The sequence below is a fragment of the Bacillus rossius genome (genome assembly GCF_032445375.1).
Source record: "Bacillus rossius redtenbacheri isolate Brsri chromosome 9 unlocalized genomic scaffold, Brsri_v3 Brsri_v3_scf9_1, whole genome shotgun sequence".
NCBI lineage: Eukaryota > Metazoa > Arthropoda > Insecta > Phasmatodea > Bacillidae > Bacillus > Bacillus rossius.
This window is the reverse complement of record NW_026962012.1, coordinates 33,663-54,899: the sequence shown is the minus strand read 5'-3', so window position 1 is coordinate 54,899 and position 21,237 is coordinate 33,663. Positions and strand designations below refer to the sequence as shown.

At 34.5% G+C, this 21,237-nt stretch overlaps 1 protein-coding gene across 4 annotated transcripts in view; it reads left to right on the top strand.

Moving 5' to 3' along the window:
- Window positions 1-20,887, top strand: part of LOC134542572 (protein gustavus) — a 197,383-nt gene extending 176,496 nt beyond the window's left edge. For all 4 annotated transcript variants that reach the window (XM_063386946.1, XM_063386945.1, XM_063386947.1 and 1 more), the window contains 4 exons: window positions 565-750; window positions 2,752-2,896; window positions 7,382-7,540; window positions 8,616-20,887. In XM_063386946.1, coding sequence (XP_063243016.1) covers window positions 565-750; window positions 2,752-2,896; window positions 7,382-7,540; window positions 8,616-8,755 — 630 coding nt within the window. In that variant the 3' untranslated portion in view covers window positions 8,756-20,887. The remainder of the gene's footprint in view (window positions 1-564; window positions 751-2,751; window positions 2,897-7,381; window positions 7,541-8,615) is intronic.
- Window positions 20,888-21,237: the final 350 nt, after the last annotated feature.

Below are 21,237 nucleotides of genomic sequence, written 5' to 3'. Positions count from 1 at the left end.
ACCAGTTCATGTATTAGAATTAAAAGACTATAAATAAATAGTGAGAAATAGTAACTGTCATATGTCTAGTAAAATAAAATTTTTGTTGATTTCTTATGTTCAAATTTTAAAATAGCAAAAAAAAAAAAAAAAAAGACATACATTTTTTCGTATCTGCAGCAACACATTACGTGTCCGCCCGCTTACTTGTGGATTTTTTTTTACATATTTTCAATTGATATTTCTCAGTTTTTTTTTAGTAATGGTTGTTTTTGATTTGTAAGTGGAGATAGTTTTATCAGGAGTGTACACAATTTAATTTGTTGGGAAGGGGGGGAAGGGGGGGGGGATAGCCACTTTGCCCGCTGTTTGCTTTGAAGTTCTTTTCTTTGTGGGAATGATGGATTTTTTAGGTTTTGGGGTGGGAGAGGAGAGCTAGGTCCCTGAGTCTGGTGGCTGGTATTCCAGCAGTGGAAAATGTGTGGCAACGTGCACTCCGCGCGCGCGTGTGTGTGTGTGCGTGTGTGTGTGTGTGCGAGCGAGCGGCGGAGGATCGCAGCTGAGCCGGTCACTGGCACCTTGCAGGAGGACGACAAGCTCACGTTCCACCGGCACCCGGTCGCGCAGAGCACGGACTGCATACGCGGCAAGGTGGGGCTCACCAAGGGCCTCCACGTGTGGGAGGTGCACTGGTCCACGCGGCAGAGGGGCACGCATGCCGTCGTCGGCGTCGCGACGCAGGACGCTCCGCTGCACTCCGTGGGGTACCAGGTGCGTGCTGTGGTCCCATCGTCGCCTGCCGGAGGAAGGAGAGCTCGGGAAATTTAAAAAGTAAAAAACCTAGAGAACACAGGGAAATCGACAATACCTCGTTACAAACGGGGAAAATCTTGGGTAAATTGCCTGAAGAAAGTCTGTGGAAACCCTGCACAACATTTATTCTTGAACTCTAGGAAGTTCAGGGTCCCCACATGGCCGGTGCTACCGTTGCCATGGCAACGGGGCCCATGGGTCTAGGGGGCCTGCGAAGTAAAGAAAAAAACTTAAAACAAAAAAAGCAGACAATTTTAAATAAACCATAGAAAAAAATTAGACAGTAAGGCCAAAATTTAGTTACCGATGAAATATTACACCGTAGTAATATTATTCGGAATATGGTGTGCGTACAGAAAGTGTCTGAATCTACAACTGTGAGTAACAAAACCACCACCAATTGACGTGACACCATGTTGTCAGTGCAGAACACTTTCACTCATTTATTTGCCATTATTCAAAACCAATTTACGTTGACAATCTAAACACTGACTTAAAACTAGTTTTAATGTGTTTTAAAAATAATTGTGAAAAGGTTAAAAAATATATAATTAAAACAATATACATAAAGGAAAAAACATTTTTTTATCTCTGTTAAAAAGGGGGGGCATCATGACTTCTAGCAACGGGGCCCACAGAATTATGTGGGGGGTCTGAGGAAGTTATGTTTGATATACTGTGTTTCACTCTTAGTTTGCAGGTTGATATTACCCGGCTTGTTAACATTAATAATTTTTTTTTACACCATCATTAATTATAATTAAAAAAAATTAAATTGGTTTTATTTGTTGATTATCTAAGATCACAAAATATTGTCTGTTGACAGTTAAACTACAGTTGTAGTCAGTAACGAGGCATTACTTTAAGTATGTGCTATGCTTTATCAGATCAAAATGTTTTAATATTTAATGATGTATATAAAATTTAATGAAAATGAAGGGTTGAAAAAGAAAATGACAACTTTCAGTTCCATCTTCTCAGAAGTAAAAAATGTTAAGTCATCACGTCTCATTTGAAAGACAAGAAAATGTATTCCCAAAATTCTCATTCCAAATTTTTCTTTACAAAATAAAATTATTCAAATACTTTTTAAAATAAATTTTTTCTCTACACCTTAAAGTTGTGTGTAAAAGTTTGTGCTGTGTGGCGTACATCTGGCAACAGAACACACCCAAAAAAGGAAATAATTAATTGGAATGAGAGTAAATGCCAATTAAAATGCTCACTGGAAATATTCATTAAAATAAACATGACAAAAAAAAAGATAAAACACAATACAAAAATAATAAAATATATCTCAAATTTGTTAACACACAATGGTCATAATAAGGAATAGGAAATACCCAGGAAGGAAATGTTTCTTGAGTGAAAATTCCCAGACCTGGCTGGGAAACCACAGGATTGACCAGGATCTGAAGTGCTTTGAGTAATATCCTGTCACAGATCATTTTGTTTGTAAGAAATGTAACTGTTTATAATTGTATTTACATGTATATCTTAAATATGACTTACATGTAAGATGATGATTACATTCACTCTAATTCTGCATCCTTCTTGGCAACATTAATGCTAGTTCATGCAATTAAGTTTTAATACCATATTTAAAAAAAATTGTCTAATAAGCAGTGTTAATTTTTGTAAAAAAGAAAAAATTGATGAAGAAATCTTGAGAATACTTAGTAAGTATCGATTAAACATTATTTAGGAAAATATAAAAATTTTGTGTTGAAATTAAAGTTTTGTTTGAGAATTGCATATTTTTTTTATTTTTTAAGAAATTTTATTTTTTAGTAAATATCCACTTTTATGCTTTTATGGAGTGTGTCTTGCAAACTGAACAACACGCACACTAATGCAGTTTCAAACCCAAAACTTTCAGACCAAAATTGGCTGGTACTTCTACTAATAATTAAAACAAAACATATTACACAATAGTTGAAATTATAATTTTTTTTTCAGAGCCTGGTGGGTAGTAACGACCAATCCTGGGGCTGGGACCTGGGCAGAAACAAGTTGTACCACGACTCGAAAAACAATGCAGGTGTCACGTATCCTGCACTGCTCAAGCCTGACGAAACATTCATCGTCCCAGATAAATTTCTTGGTAAGTTTGTTTGAAAGAAAATGAGCTTTTATATATCACTTCAGATTGTTATACTGCTACAGCCTATTGTGTGTAGTTCATGTTGCCTACTAGATAGGCAGTTCCAACATTTATGTATGCATTTTTAAAAAGGTTCGACAGAGAGTGGACAAGACAACCTTGTTTGATAACACCACTAACAATTTTGATAGCAGTTTATTGCTACAAAATAACATGTCTAACATTATTACTAAAATTTGTACTGTCACTGTTTAACATGGGTAAAATAACGTATAAGAAACATTCACCATTTTGTTACTAAACTGCAAGTTATTTTTTTACATAATCAATTCAAGGAAAGAGTTAATGTGTTAAGTCTTTTTTTTATAAATATTCATCTGTTGATTACTGTCAATGATTTTCATAAGCATCCTTATGTATAAAATATGTGATAGTGGAAAAAGTAGCAGTCCATTAAATTCTAACAGTACTCAAATAGTTATTGACATTTTGTCAGAAATGTATACTTTTATTAAAAACAATTTTCTAATAAAAAATTCCATTTAAACTTATTTTGAACAAGCATATCCTACTTGAATATCTGTCGCTTAAAGTTTTGAAGTGTTGCTGTGTCCTCAAATTCTTTCGATTTGTTGTATTTATAGAATATTAGTTTTAATAATCCCAGTTTGACATTTTAAACTTAGCCATGTTTTGATTCAGTGTCAACTTTATTTTCACGTAAGTAAATGAGTGCAATTTGTAATGTGTAATTGAGCACTGTAAACTACTCTCATTAGGGAGAGCTCACAAGAGGACTTAAAAATCTCTTTTTTTTGCATGGTTTGACACCTGTTGTACTGTACAATGTGCCTACAGATTTGACAATTGCATCATAGGTAGTTAGTAGAGATGGGTCGTGTCGATTCTTCGGTGCTTTGATTCCACCGATTCTGCCAGGAATCGGAACCGTCGATTCTTCCGCCAAGTTTCAGGAATCGTATCGTATTTAGTATGGTACTAAGCACTCTTAATAATAATAATTTAGAAAAAAAAAAGTTTTTTCCTGAATGGAATCAGCAATTCCTGCTAAAGTTACCGTTTTTTCGGCCAGAATATTTTCACAATAATTAATTTACTCACCTTGCACTTTGATTTCAAAATTTGGTAAATTACGTAATAGTTATCTTATATCATGTTTATATTGGTTGCAGTTTCAGCGAATACAATGACATTATAAAAGTCGTTAGGATCAAATGAAATATTTGTTTTCCAAACTCTAGAATCATAACCGTGTTTTAACTTATTTCGTGTTGAATTACAGAATACGTAAAGAAAGGAAAAGAAACAAATTACGAATACATCATCTCATCTAGCCGAGTCCGCCATACTTTAATGTTGTAAACAGCTAACAGAGCGTGCAACACAACAAAAGAAATACTATCTATCATAATTTATTTTTTTTGAAGTTTTTAAAATGTTTAAAATTGGGTTAAAACACGTAATATATCACTGTATTTTTATTTAATATAATAATATATTTAACTAGTATGTCTGATAAACTTTTTTTCGTTTGCTTTTCACATAAATGGTACATTTTGACGCGGCTGAGCACTTACTGCATGAGATGAAACACGAAAGCATCCATATTATCGAATACTTAATGTTGTAACCTCACTTTTGTTTCTATTATCATGTGTGGTTTCAAGAGATAAGGTCAGTTTATTTCTACTATAGTATAGTACACGTATTTCTGTGATAGTACAGTACACCTATTTCTGTAATGTATATAACTCGTTTTTGCAGAAACACATGTGAAACGGTGTATTAGAAATAAAAAATCATGTCTAAAGTGTGGAAACATTTTACAATCTACCCTTTTCGATGACAAATTTGCAATATGCAATTATTGTGACACGATAATATCTCGTGAGCCATTAAAGACCACAACCAACCTATTAAAACATTTTTGGACTCGACATAAGTAGGACCTATTTTGCTTTGGGGGACTTCATAAGATTCTATTTTTGATTTATATACTGTTTTAATATTTCAGTTTGTTTTGTAAATACACCTGAATTCTCATTTCCAGAAATTGATGAAATTATAACCTTGTATTGGTTATAAATTAACTTGCATAATACAAGCAGCTGAGTTCTCATTAGAATTGCATTAAAAACTTTGTCTTGAAATAGAAGTTTGTTTGGAATCATGGTATATTGTATTTTTCCTTTAAGTTCTTTAATGATTAGGTACATGGCAATATTTTTGGTGGAAGCGAAATTGGAACCGAATTTGGAATCGAAGCATTTTTGGAATTGGAATCGGAAGCGAGAAAATATGGAATCGACTAGTGTTGGGCCGATTCCTAAAATATACCGATTCCGATTCCATTTTCGATTCTTAAATTAAAGGGTCGATTCTTCGAATCCGATTCCGATTCCTTAATTTTTATCTGACAATGTTCAACAGAGTAATATACTCAAAAAAAAAGGTTGTTTATGATTTTAAAAATGTAATTGCATTGTTTCATTTTCTGTGCAGAAATTAACATTATATACAGCTTATATAATGTTAAAAAGTATGTTCATTACCATCAAGGTACGCTATCTTGAATTTCTAGCACAATTTGGCCTTTTAACCTTGCATATAGTTAGACGAAACACGTGTTCAAACACTGCCAACAATCAAAGATGTCTTATGACATAAATTGTAAATAATGTTATAACTTAACCAACTTTAGATACCTTACATTATCAACTCAATTAATTAATTGTAAAAAAAGAGGTTTGTACGGTTAGGTTAAGAATTTTATTTTCAAGCACAACTAAATAATGATCCAAATAAAATGACAATATAACCTCGTTTATATATATTTAAAGGGACCAGGGCGAAAAAAAATAAAAAGAGGGAAATGTAAAAATAAAACTTTATTATCTCATTATGATGGAAATGACAAGAAACAAATTTGCACCACACTAAAATAAAATGTAGGAGATGCTTACGTTTTAATATATTACCTAGAACTTAATTATCTCACTTGGTGAAAAGAATAAATCCATCCAGTCTTGCAGTTCTTCACAACCGTAAAGAGAAAATAAATTTTCGGTTCTTGAGTAAGAAAGTTCTGTGCATGTTTTAGCATCTCAAAATTTCCACATTTTATGGTGAGATTTTCTTACACAAAATATTTAAACTCTTCAAATAATTGCGTGTTAACATCTAATTCATTTCAGAAATTTATCGGAAACAATTCTGTTAAACTAACACAACTACTTTCAAAACATTGTTTATGTTTGGTAATAAAATTTACGAACGTTTCAGCGCAATGTTTTGAAATTCAGATTAGCCAACTGCCTTTCCAAAATATATCTAATGTAAAACGAGCATCGCTGAACACGCACAAAAATGCCGATTTATGTTGCTTTTAAACTTATTTTAATATGGTCGCAGTAATCCACTGTGAATTTTGGTAAAATCTCATTCAAAAATTATTTTATTTTAATTAATTAAATTTTAAAGTGCAGAGATGTGAAACATTTTAATTTTCACGTTCACGTCACCAAAGATTTGGTTCATGGCCGTATGGTTTACCATGGCAGGTAGCACAAACAAAAAAATTAGGTTGTTTACAATGGCAAATGTAGCTGCCATGATCAAGTAGTTAACGTTTACATTATTTTACTTGCAGTTTACATTTACATAATTTTCTTTAAACATTTATGGTTTTGTCTAATTATTTTTGAAGGTTTACTATTAAATGCAGTGCTGCTGCAACGTAATTTCCGAAAAATGCTTTCGCTTAAAGCGGGAAAGTAGATACTGCATTTGTACTGTAGGGAAAATGGCGGTGCAAGTAAATAAATACGTAAATCACCGTAATTCGTAAATCATTTCCGTAAAAAAAGGTTGTATTATGTAGATTAAAAATTATATTTGCATGCATTTTAATATTTTCTTACGTTGCGTAGGAGATGTAATTTGCAAACTTAAAAACAATGCAGGAATCGGTCATGGTCGATTCCAAAACCATTGTATTCTGAATCCCACGATTATACTGGAATCGGTGGAACCAACCGATTCCGGAATCGGAATCGACCCATCACTAGAATCGACCCATCTCTAGTAGTTAGGCATTTATAAAATATGCTGCCAAAAACATATCCATTAAAATTTTTATTTCTTCCCCTAAAATACAATTTTGATTTCAGAATTTATTCCCATTAAAATTGGAATGAAAATGCCATAATTGCCACAGTAATTTAGCAATAGGATAGTTTGGAGACAATTTTTGAGTATTTGCATTTAGGTTAAAAAAGGATTCTACTTACTAATTTCCTACTGTTTGCCAGAAATCAGTTTCCAAGCTAGGCTACGGAGGAAGACAGCACACCCAATAATGGTTGCCCATCTTGAGTCGTGACATTGCAACATTTTGCTGTATTTGTTGTAATTGATGTAGTGTGTGTGAAATCAATGGTGACATGTTTGCGCGTGTTTCGACAGTTGTGCTGGACATGGATGACGGTACACTGTCGTTTGTCGTCGATGGGCAGTACCTGGGCGTGGCGTTCAGGGGACTGAAGGGTCGCAAGCTCTACCCCATCGTCAGTGCGGTGTGGGGCCACTGCGAGATAACCATGAAGTACATTGGAGGACTTGACCGTGAGTTGACCAGTCATTTTATATACCAAGGTCAACCTTGACTACTTACAAAAATTTTATTATTTGTGCTGTAACTATTAATTTAAAAAAATACTAAAAAATATTATTGATTATTTAAACACAAAATGTACCCCATTTAATATGCATTGTTTCCACAATTTTGTAAAAAAGCCAAGTGTGTTATTTTGCATAAAATTGGCTTCAAAAATCAAACACAACCCTAAAATATTTTGGCATTATTTGAAAATTATGAGAGATGTTAAATAAAGGTTAACAATTCATTTACTAACAACTTGATTATTATTGCTCTAAATAACCAGAATCATTCATCATCTGATATGACAAATTATTCCACTCCTTTGAAAAATATCAGAGAGTCTTGTACTTGGCATATCAAATAATTAAAGTCAACTGGTCTAGATAGTATTCAAAATTTTTTTGTTAAAGGTTGTTCTCTGCTGCTTGTTCCTGTATAAAATTCATCTTTAATTACTGTATTAATAGTGGTGTATACCCCTGAAATTGGAGAATAGCCAAAGTTATTCCTATACACAAAAAAGGCAGCGTACTAATCTAATTAATTATAGAACCATGTCCCCCTCCTCAATGGGTATGCAAAAGTATTTTTTTTACATAATATCATCAAACATCTGGATTTCTAAATAAAAAAAAGTATCGAACTGTCAACGTAACTTTAAAATTAGTTAAACTACAACAAGAACAACATAATTTATTAACATTCCTAAATCCAATTTATTATGAAATAATAACATGCAGTTAGGTGGATGCTTGCTATTTTGAGTTACCAAAAGACTTTGACACAGTAAATCATAACACTTTAATAAGTAATAGGTGAAATCTCAATTTTCTTCTAATCCAAATCTTAAATTTGAAACACAGAGATTACCTCAGTTATACTCCTTGAATCCAATTTTAGGTGTCGAAGTCAAAAATAAAATGCGTAATAAAATGTTAACGATGGTGCCAGAAAAAAAACACTAATTTTGCAGTTGTGTACCGCTGTCTGCTCAGCGGAGGAAACACAGTTTCACGTGGGCACCATCTCTGGTTTCAGCGGAACCCCTGCCTCTGATGGACCTGTGCCGCAGAGTGATCCGCCAGCGCGTGGGGAAGCACCAGTTGGAGGAGCGCATCGAGAATCTCAACCTGCCTCACGCCATGCAGGTCTACCTTCTGTACAGAGACAGAAGATAACAGACTTGCTCCTCTGGGTGAAGGCTCCAGCCCTCGGCGAGCCCCGAGCGGCGCCCGGCACTGACTTCCACGTGCGCGAGTGTGGAGACGCTGTAGTCAAATTACAACTTGCTGCATGGATTGTGATCTACACCTGGATGTTACCCCCAAACCCTTCGCCCCCTCCCCCCGTCGTCTCAAGAATGACTTCCCCCCTCCCCTCCTCGTTCTGCTGTTTGTGTGCTGCAAGAGGTGGTTTTTTATACGCGAGTTGCACGCAAATAACTCGCATACTTTAATTTCGTAACGCATTGAGTTCTTAGGACGGAACTAGCGACTTGCATTACATAATAAACCGTGCTGCAACTCTTTTTCCATAATGGAGAGAAGTCAGCTTTGCCACTTACTAAGTGATAAACTTGATTACTAACATTTTGATTTTGGTCACATTTCTCATTGTACATAAGGTATACAAGTGAAAGAATTGTTTTTTATTTTCCATTATAAATAATTATTGCCTGTTCCCGCTAATAGAGAAGAATTTCTATTCATTTGCACAACAGTAAAAGTGTGTTATAGTGAATGAAGGCAAAGTGCTGAACTGAGAAAACACGTAAATAGGAAATTTTTGGTTACAGTGTTTTTGTTATGTATGGATGATTCTGAAAATGACAAGTTTACTTAGTTAAAAAGGGAATGTGAGATGGCATCAAATGTAATACAAAGTCCTGTTTTCCAGTGAAAACAATTTTTCTTAGTACTATTTTACTTTCTGTGAATAACTTTCAAGGTAATTTTTTTTTTCATCATCTTTTCATTCACTATGTTCATAGATCAAATAGGTAGATAAATATGTTGCAGTCTGTTTTGTGTTTCAAATTTACTTAAATATTATTCTAATTTCTAATATTTGAACTTAAAAGAAAATAATTCATGAATTATAATTATTTTTTAGAAATATATTCTAAAAGTTTTATGTTGTTGCTACAGTTTGTAAGCTAAATATGTTCATTAGTTTATTTTTTCAGTTTCTGGAAATACATTATTTTTCAACAAGTTGTATTCAAGTTTGCTGAAATTATGTCTTTAAATATGATTCTGTAATGGTAGGGGTTTTATTAATTGAAATATCGATCTAAATTACCTATATCAGATTACAGTGCCATAATGTGATTATCTATGTGGATATCCTGAATTTATTGGTTTGCTAAGCAATTAAGTCAGTCATTCCTTAAAATATTGTTTGGTAATGTTCTTTGTGAAGCTTTAGGGTGTATTACAAATTTGTTTCGAAGTTCAACAAGAAAATGTTTCCTAGCTGGTCATGCAGGTTACTGTTCTCAAAACATTCTTTGGTACATAACATACATCATGCATTATTTCTTTGTTACTACCGTACTCTGTGCTGCATGTTTTCTTTTATATTTGTAAGTCTGTAATGATTAATTTTTTAGGTTACTTTTGCTTGTAGAACCAATTTGCTTGGTTAATATTTTTTAAACTTTTTTTTTGCAAGTGTGTACTGTTTTCATTATTTATTATTAAAGCAAAATTAGAATCCATTCCACATGCATACTACCAAATTATGGATGTGAATTTGTGGTCTATTTTGTTTTTGATAGCTTTTGCTCATGGCGGGAAGTGTTCTAAATCTAAGCCAGTTTATCTCGTGTGTTCATGCTCCCACCCTCCCCTTAACCCAACCCCTCCCCAACTCACCACACTCAAACAAATCCTAAAAAAAAGTCTTTCATTCCCACCAACAAATAAAACGAATTTGCCAAGCAAACAGCTAGAAAAGTGGTTATAGTCCTTTCCTTCCAGAAATTAAATTCTTTGTGCACTCCTGCAGTAGTAGCTGTTCACATGGTTTTTTTTTCTTTAGTTGCATTTTGAACATGAGGGAGTTGAACAAACAATCTGGTACAGATCAGAGGATGGATAAATGTTTACTGAAAGAGTAATTGCTAACAAAACTATGAAAAGCTTAATTTTTTTATCTGTAGGCAGTTCCTTCTTGCAATGGCATAATTTTCTTGGGTATAATTTGCATAAGCAGCAGGGCCGTTTTAGGGAACAGGCAGGGCCAAAAAATAAAGTTAACTAAATGTACCTTCATTGAAAATGTGCTATCTTGGTCAATTTTTTTTTATATATATTTATAGCAATGTGTGTCACATGCTCGTACAACAGTGGAGCTAGGCAGAGCATAACTTACTACCTATTGCAGAATCTGCAACTATTGTGCTGTCAGTTTACTGTGTTGTAGCGCTTTGTTGAATACTTGAACACAGTTCAGAGTTTGTGATGGTATTCACAAATTTCTATTATAAATGCACCTGTCCCTCGCAGTAATGCCATAATTCATTCCAGGAAAACGGAGTGATAAATAAAACAGTGCTAATAAAATTATTTTTTTCTAAAGAGTGTATGTTAATAAAATACAGTAGAATCCCGCTGGAACGACCCCTCACAGTTCCCGAAAAAACGGTCGTACTTACGGAAGGGTCGTTCCAGAGAATTTGGGAAATTTTTGGCCAGTTCGTCCGCCTTTGCCAACATCATTGGCCCACTCACAGGCAAATTTTCAGCTCTCAGCTGACCAAACCACTCCAACATAGCTTCGTCCAAGTTTTCGTACGTCGCGCCCCTCAAATTTTTCAGTTGCACATTGCGGCCTTGCTTCTGTACTGCATTCACAATTTCTTCTCTCTGTTTGAGAATCGTGAAGAGAGTAGACTTCGGAATGTTGTATTGCTGCGCTATCTTAGTCTTGGAAATTGTTTTCTTATCCACTTGCTGGATGATCTCATATTTTTTCATTAGCAAAAGTGTATTTCGCTTGGCACTCATTTTCACAAATGCGAAACGAAAATCCCAAAAAAAAAAAATCAAAATCAGTGTAAAACTGCATGTGTCGTCAACGATCGTTCATTGAATCAAGCCAATAATTTTACCAAATCAAAATCCAAAAACAAATGCGTGTGTCGTCAACAATATACAAAATTCACAAAATCAAACCACTAACCAAATCGGCGTCCAAGAAACAAAGCGTAATAAGTCGTCAACAATAATAAAAACCAAGAAATATCCGAATCAACAAGCAAAAGAAGCGTATCCACCAGCGAGCAAGATCACACTAACAAGCCACAAGACAAAGACACGGGATCGAGACGGCAACAGAAATGCGCATGCGCACCACTGTTTACCGTTATCGCTAGGGTGGCCAGTCTGGACTCTGGAGGGGTGGTATCTATTTTTAGCCATGCGTGCGCCTGCCAACATTACAGCGCTCGCCAAGAAAAACGTGACGCGCAGCGCTGTACATAGTGTGTAGCGCACTGGTTTTCATCCGATTTTACTCTTTTTTTTTCGAATTTTTTCACGGTTCCTCGAAAACTGGTCGTTCTTACGGAATGGTCGTTCCAGAGGGGGGTCGTTCGGGAGGGATTCTACTGTAATTCATTCTCCTACCACATAAGTGTGTTGGTTGACTACCATTTACGCAAAAGACTGCTTCCATTAAAATCAATTCCCAGTACTAATTACGTGTCTAAAAACAATTAAAGTACATTTAAATAAACTTTTTATTTACACTTTGAGTTTGTGTTATGTACCGGTAGCTAACCATATTTTTCTTCAATTATGTTAGTCCAACACAGAATTTCAACTAGTACACGAATGGGACATACAGTAAAACAAGATTCATTCCAAAACTGACATGTAATAAACATTGAACTATCTGAGTTAATATATATAAATTCCTAAATCAAAGATTGCAAACAATTTCCTAATGATGAAGCAATTTCCATACAATACATCATTGAGCTTAGGATTCCAATGGTTTTCCTATGTGATCAATGAGTGTCCATGAAGTTATAGTTAAATTCATAAAATAGTTCAATTAAAATATGTTACCAACAATCTAAAAATCATTTCTAATTTGTAAACTAAAGAAAATAACTATTACATTAAACTGAATAATGAATATATAATGTGTTCCCAAATGCCTAGACTAGAAAATCTCGGGGTAAGCAATTCTTCTGGTCTCTGATGTCACTTTAACCACTGGATGTTTTTAAGTGTACTTTAAACCATAAAAGTTATTGCTTGTCCATAAAATAAATGTCAAAACCAATTGAAATTTCTACTCAATGTTAAAAAACTCACAGGACCCTTTAGTACATACCATTTTATGAATATCAGTTATATTCGGTCCTGGATTTACTTGGTAATGGCAAGTAGCTGTATCGTGTCGGTGAATGCAATTATTCAAGGTGTAGAAATGTCTTGTTCCAGCGCGCCACGATGTCCACTTACTCTGGATATTTATCACACAAATTTATCACTTTCCATACATATGTTTCGAAGGTTACGGGCTATGAATTTCAGTCTTGGCAGATGTTAACTGGGATGCACTACTTTTGATGTGTTTTAGATCAAACAGTCTTGGTAAAATATTTCGTAAATTTTAGTTTCACTGCAAGAAATAGTGACTAGAGTTACAAAATAATAATGTTATTAATAAAGAAAAACTTTTTCAATTCTAATAAGATTAAAAATCGTGAACTTAACATTTTATATTTATAAGTAAAATTATTTAACCTTTTAATTACATAATACACTTTTTTGTTTACTGAATGCCTACCATGAATCGCTAATCACATGACTTACACTAGTGTATCCTGATAAGTGTGAGGTAAATTAGTACAGATGCCTTCACACCAGAGCTGTTGTTGACTTGGGGGATGGTGTAATATAAAGGTACATTGGCTGAACACCCAGGTGTCTTGTGTACTACCGTATAAACCCACGTACCACCCGCCCTCGGGTAAGACCCGCACCCTTATTTTTAGAATGCCATGGTGGGAAAAAATGTTTTTATTGCAAATCTGCATGGAAAAAAAAAATTAGTCGTGATTTCTTTTTTTTTCAACCAGTAACAAATCGTAAAGAATTACCAAAAAAGTACTATGCTACTTATTACAGCCTCGGCATTTGCGTTAAAAGTGTACAGAAGGCAGGCAACTGCAATATGGCAACATCGCGCGAGTAGAACGTGGCATCGGCGCGCGCGAACGATAACAACACGCCGTGTATGCGCGTGACCTTGCCCAGCTCCCAGCTGTTTACAGTTACAATATTCCGCGTCCATTATCGTGCGCTGGGCAATGACCTCGTTCAAACAAAATAAACGATAAAGCACGCGAGTCCTAGCCACGCATGATAAAAACTATTTTTATTACATGCAAAAAAAAACCTTGTGCCTAAATGTGGCATATTCTACAGCTTCCGCAGCTTTAACACATGCCTCTGAAATGCTATTAATTTCTCATCGTAGCTTGTCGGTAAACGCTGGCAGATTGTAGTACGCCGCCTCATGGACTTACCACGAACCTGCGCATCCAGTTCCTACTTGTTTTAAAGCCTTCACCCACGCCAAGTTCACGAGCAATTTGCAGCGCCTTTAGCGAACACATTTCCGTGCTTACAGCGCACCCGAATTGCCGTCTGTCCTGATGTAGTCGTGGAGTTTTTCCTCTATCCGGAAACTTTGCTACCGCACCACGGAACACACGTCTATCACCACTGGCCGAAAACAGTTTGTCTTTACTTTTCCTCCAATCCCTCACACATGATTCGTCGACATATTTTCGCCCAGCAACACGGTTACCGATTTCTTCCGCTTCACTGATTATTTTTAATTTTTCTGCAACTGTGAAAGAACGCAACTTTTTACAATTCATTACAATAGTTGCAGCCAACACACGTGTAAAACCACTGGGTACTTTGCAAATGAGGATAGGACAGTGCGTGGGAGCGCGCGTTTGTAACCAGCGAAGCTGCAGCGTGACAACGCTGTGAGGAATGTGACCTTGACTGTCTGCCGCTTCCTTCCCCTCCTTTTCCCCTACTCCTCTTTTCTATCACAGCAATCTCCAGTCGCGCCGGCGTTATTTCGTCACCGCGCTAAAATGGCCCAAGACCCGTGTAACACCCGCACTCTACTTTTTCGAACCTGATTTTTTGAAAAAAGGTGCGGGTGTTACGTGGGTTTATACGGTATGTTAGTTGAGCTTAAGTAACTACACATTTAAGAAAGTGACTTGCTGTTAAGGAAAAGGTAAACTATCATTTGTTGATTCTTCACATCAATTCATTGCATGTGTTTAATGCTAAACGAGTGACATTGTCATTGTTCGCACACGCAAATAAGAAATTCACGCAGATGAAAGAGAGCGCTTCTTCGAATCTATGACAGCGCTACTTCTTATCGTGCAGTTGGGCTTCAAAACCTCACAAGTCGAACAGCGTTACTTAGAGGGGCGGGTGTAGTCAGTTTACTGTCGAGGTAAAATAATACTCTTGGCCCCTTAGCGATAGATAATATGTTTAAACTTTGTTCACTAGCATTAGACTGCTGTATACCTGTCATCATCCCTTGGGCATCAGTAAAGTTTTTTCCTCCCAAAATTCAATGTCAGAAGGAAATGGCTATCCCCTAAAATTATAAACCTACTATCACATTAAAATAACTTGCATCCTGAATTTTATGGCCAGTAAACATCTAAATTAGTTATGATTGCTAGTGAAAAATTATTTTCCATGATGCATAAAAATATTTTTATAATTCCAATTTTGTGTGTTACTGTTTCTGAAAAAGGTGTGTGAACTTATTACATGTCACCAGGTCTTAAATATCATTCAACCAGCAAAATTTCCACAATAACACACAATCATTTTGATAATGAAATACATAGAATAAAACACAGTTTGAAATGAGTTGATCTATGTACCTTTTTCTTTATCTACATGAGCATTTTGATATGACTTGATTACTTAACTTACTATGCACAAATACCATTATTATGTGAAGGAAGCACTGCACTATTTTCAGGAAACAATCTTTAGTTTGAAGATTAAGGAAACATTTCGTAAAGCAGTACTTAAAACTAGGAACAATAAGGCTGTTATGAAACAAATAACATTTGCATCAAAAAGAAAATAAGTTTTTTAAATTTAAATAAACTAATTTTGATTGTTTTTTTTCTCAGCGAATGCAGTTTATTCTAAATGTATTTCCACTTTTAGGAAAATATTTTTTGAAATCTGGAAACAATTGGTGTAAAAACACTGTTCTTTTTATTTTCAAACAAAGAAACAATGTGCTATGTACCTAATCTAGAAACAATTATGGCTTGTTCAGTTAAAAGAAATAAGAAAAATTTCCTGAAAAATTACCTTTATTGTTCAGACCTGTGGTTAACTTAAGTATCTTGAGAACTGCCATAAGTTTGTTTAGTTATGTCTCCCATAGCTTGGCTAGGGATTGTGAAATTGTCAGTTTTTTTTTTTACAGTTATTCACACTATTGTAAACGCTGATTCTGGCATTTGTCTTGAATCTGTTATTTATATACCGATGTGACGTAACAGATTACAATAGTGTTCAAACCTGCTGTTGGAAGTAAACAGTTGTGAAACAAAGGCTACTGGAACTTTGTTTGTTTCCCTTAGGGTTGAGCGAAAACTGATATAAAATATAAAAAATTTAATGTTTTGTATTTAATCACATTATGTATATATTTTACAAATTCAAATTCAAATTGCCATTTTAAAATTTAAATACTTTAATATAAATTAATTTTTGTAGGTAACTAGTATTAGTGATTTACGTGCCTTTTACCTACTCAGTGGCGTAGCCAGGATTTGTGTATAAGGGGTGTTAAAAAGCATTCCCCCCCCCCTCCCCCATATTAAAGCGGAGGTCCTACCCCGGGAAAAATTAGGATTTTAAGGTGTAAAATAGTGCTATTTTAGCAGTTTTCGGTACTTAAATTTAAATATTGTAATGGTAAAAATTTTATTAATTTTAATATGAAATTTTTTTGAGTGATGAATAAGAAATTAATTAAAGATTTGGTGCTTTGCTACGCCCCTGCTTTTACTGTAACATGAATAAAATTTGTAAAGAGTAAAATATTAACAAAAATGATAAATATATACGTTCAAAGCAAAGTAAACGACAGCACAGTAATATCTGAAACACTTACTTTAGTAAAAAATATATACTAGAAAAAATTTCAATGTCTGAAAAATAAAGACTACACTCAAAGTACAGTAGAACCCCGATTTAACGAAGTGCTACGGTTACCGAAAATGTTTACTCTAAATCGATGTTTCGTTAAATCCGATTTACCGATTTTCAATGACCCCCGCACTCATAATCGCGTACCTACGTTTCCATATCGTAGACAGGGTCGACGCTGATATCTTGTGCTGCCGTGCTATCTCAGACTTCGTCAACATTCCATCTTCAAAGTTTTTGATCTCGCTCGTACGGCCCCCGGTTCGTACGTACACCTCGGTCGTACATACAGATTTTTAGAAACCGTGAAAAATGAGGCATAAAAAAAAGTTTAAAAATATGTAAAGTGTAAGAAATACGTTAAAGTTTATTAAAATACAGTCGCAACCTGCAGCGTTTATAACAAAAACAAGCTACATACACATTGCGTCACAGTAAAAAATTAAAAAAAAAAAGGCCGCAAATTGATGGAAATTTACCGTCCATAGCGCGCCGTACGCGGAGAAAGGTCATTGTACTCGGTCAGCTGCTATTACGGCGCGGCGTAGCCGCCGGCTGACTCTCTTTGTTCGCTGAGCTGCGCAGCACTTATAAAAAACGTATTCCAAAAACTAAACACCGCGCACAAAGCTCTTACTGAGAATAATAGAGCTGTAGCAAACCGTATGTATTCGGTACTGAGTAACGGGTAAGCCATCTAGTAACGAGTAACGAAGCGTTACACACGGCTGCATTTCGTTACTCGCATTTTTCGTATGTTTTACGCATGCGCGCGCATATTCGATGAATTTGCGTTACAAAGAACGATGTTTGTTTATTAAATAAAGTATAATTTGGAAATTCGTCGTCAAAGTTTGTTACTGTTTATTAAAGGTATTGTGTGTGTAGACAAAGTTTGAGATTGGAACAGAAACAACGTAAGAAAGTATTGTTTACAAATTAGAAATATGTATGTTTTTGTTTTTTATTATCGCGTATTTTCACGTTTTTTTGTTATTATCTTAAAAGAGATAATATAAAAAAGCCGCATTAATGAGATTTAATTGTTTCTTGGTTAACAAAAACTGTTAATTATCAAATATTGTTAATTGTTTATATTCTATTTATTATTATTTACGCGACGTCATAATGTACGCGTACGCAATACGACTCGATTCGTTGGTGCAACATAACATAGCTTTTTAATGCGGTTTCAGAAGTAACGAGTAACGTAACGATACGATAGTAACGAGTACTAATTGTTATAGTAACGAATACATACGGGTACGCTTTTTTTCGTTACTTTTACACATCTAGAGAATAATGATAATGGCGTATTAGTGTGACGTGGTCACAAGTTGAAAAAACCTGGAGGATGGGAAAGGGAATATTTGGAAACGTGTGATTATTGGCTAGCACTGTTACTATGCGGGCGTGTTTGGAAGATAACGTGGTGAGTCAAGCCAGGCATTGGAGGGGGAGGGGGATGCGGACAAAGAAACCCTTCATGACGTCATGTGTCGCGGACAGTCTATCTATCCAGGCGCGCGCAATGGCACGCCCGCAGCTTTTAAGCAATTTGAACAATTTTTTTTTAATTTTTTCGTATTTGGACAGATGATGCAAAGGCACATATTAATATATAGTACCTCCATTCTATTACTGACACCACAGAGTGTATTTTTTAATAAGATTCCATTACTATTTACTTGAATTTTTTGGAAATCTATATTATTATTTTAATAAATTGGTGATTTTTGTTGGTTCCTGAAAACCTTTACGTTAAATCGCTGTTTTCGTTAAATCCGTGTTCGCAAAATCGGGGTTCTACTGTATACAAAAAATTTGCAATTTTATACATTTATCTACCTTTTCTTTCAGTTATGAACATTGTTATTCATAATATATCTCACTATCCAATAAGCATTTGCAAGAAGCATATTACTCAAATATGTTTTTAGTTTAAAGTTTACACTAATCATATTTTACTGCTCATTATCCTTAACTGCGAGTGAAATTCCAAAAACTCACATTTTCTTTGCTAAGACGACAATGACTGTCTGGCCAGAAAGTGTTACGACGTCACACACTGGCAGCCAATAGTAATTTGTTCTCAATGCTTACAGTGGTTTATAAACTGAAAGTTTTGATACCAAATAGACTGAAAACTAAAGTGCAAATGGAGATATAATTTTGTGGTTGTATTATACAGAGTAGTTTTTAAATTGTCTAGGCTGAGATGAATTTAATTTTCTTGCATTATCATGCAAGGCTTTTTTTATTTTTTCTTTCATTCTGTGTTTTTTTTTTCATCAGGGAATCTGGGGCTGTATGAAGCTGACTTAATGATGTTCTTGCATAATATCCTTCCATTAAATCTTCAAAAAGAAAATTACCACCAACTGTTTACTTCCAGTATATATGAAAGTATGTACTATCTCTGTGAGTTGGCAGAGTTTGGAATAAAAAAAAAAGCTGATAAAATAGGTCACAGTTTGAGCTAGAATATTTTTCATAAGCATTTAATGGTTTAAAATTTGATAACTTAAGACAAACATGGTATGTTTGGTTTGTTTCATCCCAGAAATTAGCATTTATGGTATTTTTTATAGTCTTTCATACATTTTAATGACTCTGTGTTTTCTTGTGTTTGTTTGTGTTTTGAGTGTTGTAAAATCATCTTGTGCAATTTAATTGTGTGGAAAAGCATATAGTAATTTCGAATGTTGTCATACTGCCATTAAAAGTGTGTTGTGATAATGATGTAAGATCTTTAAACGTTGGACAGTTGTTAGCCAAATAACATCTCTCGTAGTATTTTTTTAAATGTATTTGATGGAGATTTGTGTTGGTAAACGTTTCTTACTGCTTCATTTACTATTTTCATTGTGGAAAAATGATAAAATCTGTATATTTAAAAATTTTCAGTCACTGGTCAAACCATTGAATTAAGTGTTTTGAATATTTTAGGTGTTCAATTATTTTGTAGTTTAAATTCTTTGGTTAAATTTATCTGTGATTGGGTCCATTAAAATAATAATATTAAGTGAAATTTTTAACTTGCACTTGCAAAATAATTTTCTCGGTTAGGAAGTTTTTGCTGTGCACTTAATCTTAATTTACTGTGCACTTTTGTATGGAAGTCAAAATGTTAAAAGTAAATGAAAGTGTGTGCCTTGCACCATTCCATAAAAAAATTGTGCGTTTAAGTAAGAACAAGTCGGTTTACACAGTTGAAATTGAAGAATAATGTAACCTGAATTTGTGACATTATGCTATGTATGAAGTGTGAACGTTATGGTGTGATTGATTCAGACTGGAATTTTGTAGAATATTAAAAGTTTTCTATCCAGTCCGTCATATATTATGCCTTTCAAGTGGCATTTTAAATTCCTTGTTAAAATTTGAAAATTATAGTTGGATGTTAAATGTTGTCTCTGCACCTGCGATAATGACAGTTCAGACTTCATTTGCACGACCTTCGCCAGGATTCAAAAGTAACTCCACCAAAGTTCCATAAATGATGTGCCGAGTTATCTCTTCCACGTGTTTTAGTGTAGTTCTCTTAGTCTGCAGCATTTAGGAAGACTTATTTTCATGTATATTGTTCATATAGATTGGAAGCTTTTATGTTGCAGGTGAATTTTGAACTGCTCGTTAGTGAGGGGGCTACATTTTGATTGTAAATCCAATTTGTATGTGCTGTATTTAATTAATTGTAAAATTGTAACAGTTTAAACATGTTTAGTTAAAATTTTATCAGTTAACATTTTTTCTTCTGTTTATTTTGATGAAATGAAGATTTTGCCAGATCTGTAAAGGAAATAGTGTTGTGTTGATCGCGGAATGAAATGTATTTTACACTATGTGAGGTCTGGGCCATTTTTCACAGTTTGCTGTGCTTAGTCTAATAAATTTTTGTTGTTAGAAATGTTTTGTTTTGTTGCCAGCAATTTTTTTATACCTATAAGCAGGTTTTCATACAGCAACTGTAAAATGGTTCAGATTATTTGATGTTTGTAGTGAGATTGTAATAATATTAAAAAAAAAATGAAAGCAATGCTTGAGAATATATTTTGTAGTTGATTTTCTTTCTTTCTCATTTTAAAGTTGAAGCTATTTTATATGCCAATTAAATAAGATGTAATCTTTAAGTACGACAAGCTGTACATACATGTATCTTCACCCAGGAATGCCACATAGGCACATTAGTGCGGGGGTTAAGAGCAAAAAATCAGCTGAACCCTGCACTTTTTGATAAAAGCATGCCACTTCATACAATTAATAAATACACCCCCCTGAAAGTTTTCAGAAGTGGTGCCCTTCGGTACCCCTCCTGGGGGGGCCAGCGAAAATTCAGTTTTTTTAATTTATCTCAAAAACGGTGGTTCCAACGACAAAAACAGTTATTCAAAAAATGAAAGATATTTAAATTT